This window comes from Aplysia californica, unplaced genomic scaffold, assembly GCF_000002075.1.
Source record: "Aplysia californica isolate F4 #8 unplaced genomic scaffold, AplCal3.0 scaffold00082, whole genome shotgun sequence".
Lineage (NCBI taxonomy): Eukaryota > Metazoa > Mollusca > Gastropoda > Aplysiida > Aplysiidae > Aplysia > Aplysia californica.
This window is the reverse complement of record NW_004797352.1, coordinates 47169-48612: the sequence shown is the minus strand read 5'-3', so window position 1 is coordinate 48612 and position 1444 is coordinate 47169. Positions and strand designations below refer to the sequence as shown.

Below are 1444 nucleotides of genomic sequence, written 5' to 3'. Positions count from 1 at the left end.
GGGGGTGGGGGTGGTGGGGAGGGGAAACATCAGCAGTCTGGAATGATGCAGGAAGAGGTCTCAACAATGACGATGACGATGAAGGTGATAATGATGATATTGCAGCAGCAGAAGCGACAACTGCTGATGATGATGATGATGATGTTGCTGTCAACAAAGACGCTGATGAAGAAAGTGGCTGTGTAGGCCACAGGGGTAAGGCAGACGATAGGGACGGAGAATGTTTTCTCACGGTCGTTGTTGTTGCTGCTGCTGCTGCTGATTGTGATGCTGCTGAGGGGACGACGAAGGCGGTGGTGGTGGTGGTAGTGGCGGTGAGGACAGACGAAGAAAATGACGACGAAGAAGACTTGAGCTGCTGCTGCTGCTGTTGTTGATGTTGTTGTTGCACTGCTGAGAACATCGACGGAGAAGACACAGAAGACGGGGAGGGCAGGGAACGTGTGCTGGTGACAGGCCCCGACAAATCCTGTCTGTGGTGAAAACTCTGCTTCGGCCTGGCGCCCCCCCAGTCTCTCTGCCGCGACGACTGGCTCTGAGAGGGAAGGAGTGGAGCGGCCGAGGTAGGAGATGGGGAGGTGAGCGACGAACAAGCAAAACTCTGCTGCGGCTGCGGTTGACCTGACAGCAATAACGACGGTGACGACGACGAAGAGGAACGATGAGGCTGTCCAGTGATTCGGAGACCCGAGTTATCATCAGCCCTTCCCTCTCCGATGCTGTCCGCGCTTGCCAGGCTTTCGCGAGACGTACTCGGATATTTCGACCACTGTCCCTCACCACTCTGGCGTTGATGATAATGATGATGATGACGACGACCAGAACTACTGTCTTTCTCCCCTCCTCCTCCTTGTCCTCCACCTCCTCCTCTCTGCGGAATGGCACGAGGTTTAGACCTCCGCGGCACGCCCGACTCCCCGACCCAGGAGGAGTCAGACACAGACTTCTTTCTCCACCTACGTCCACTCCTCTCCTTCTCTCCATCGTTTCCATCACTCGTTCCACGACCACTACCACTAACACTAGATCTACGCTGGTGCCGCGAATTCTCCCCTCCTCCTCCACTTCCTCGATGATGATGATGATGATGACGACCTTCACCCTCGTAAATATCGTGACTATTTCCCATCCACCGAGGGGAGGGAAGATCTCTCCCATTGGCTGAGTCGGAGAAGGCTTCTCTCAGAATCTGATCGGTGAGATTCTCCGCGTAGATGTCGATGTTGGCCTGCTCAGCAGTGAGGTAGTCGGGGTCGCTCTTCAACACGCACACAGCTTCCTGCACCACTTGTCCCGCAAACAGACTGGCGTAGTCCTGTGTAGTACAGGGGAGGGGGGGAGTGGAAGGGGGTGAGGGGTGGGGAGTGGTTTAGTTTGGGTACCACACACAGAGGGAGAGGGAGGGAGTGGTTTCGTTTGGGTACCACACACACACACAGAGGGA

General features: G+C 55.7%; 1 protein-coding gene across 1 annotated transcript in view; it reads right to left on the bottom strand.

Annotated features, from left to right (window-relative positions):
• Positions 1-29: 29 nt before the first annotated feature.
• The window catches only part of LOC101853227 (serine-rich adhesin for platelets), a 22656-nt gene continuing 21241 nt past the window's right edge, over positions 30-1444 (bottom strand). Inside the window, exons 10-11 of the mRNA XM_013080339.2 lie at positions 1102-1315; positions 30-667 (exon numbers count right to left, since the gene is read on the bottom strand). Coding sequence (XP_012935793.2) covers positions 30-667; positions 1102-1315 — 852 coding nt within the window. The remainder of the gene's footprint in view (positions 668-1101; positions 1316-1444) is intronic.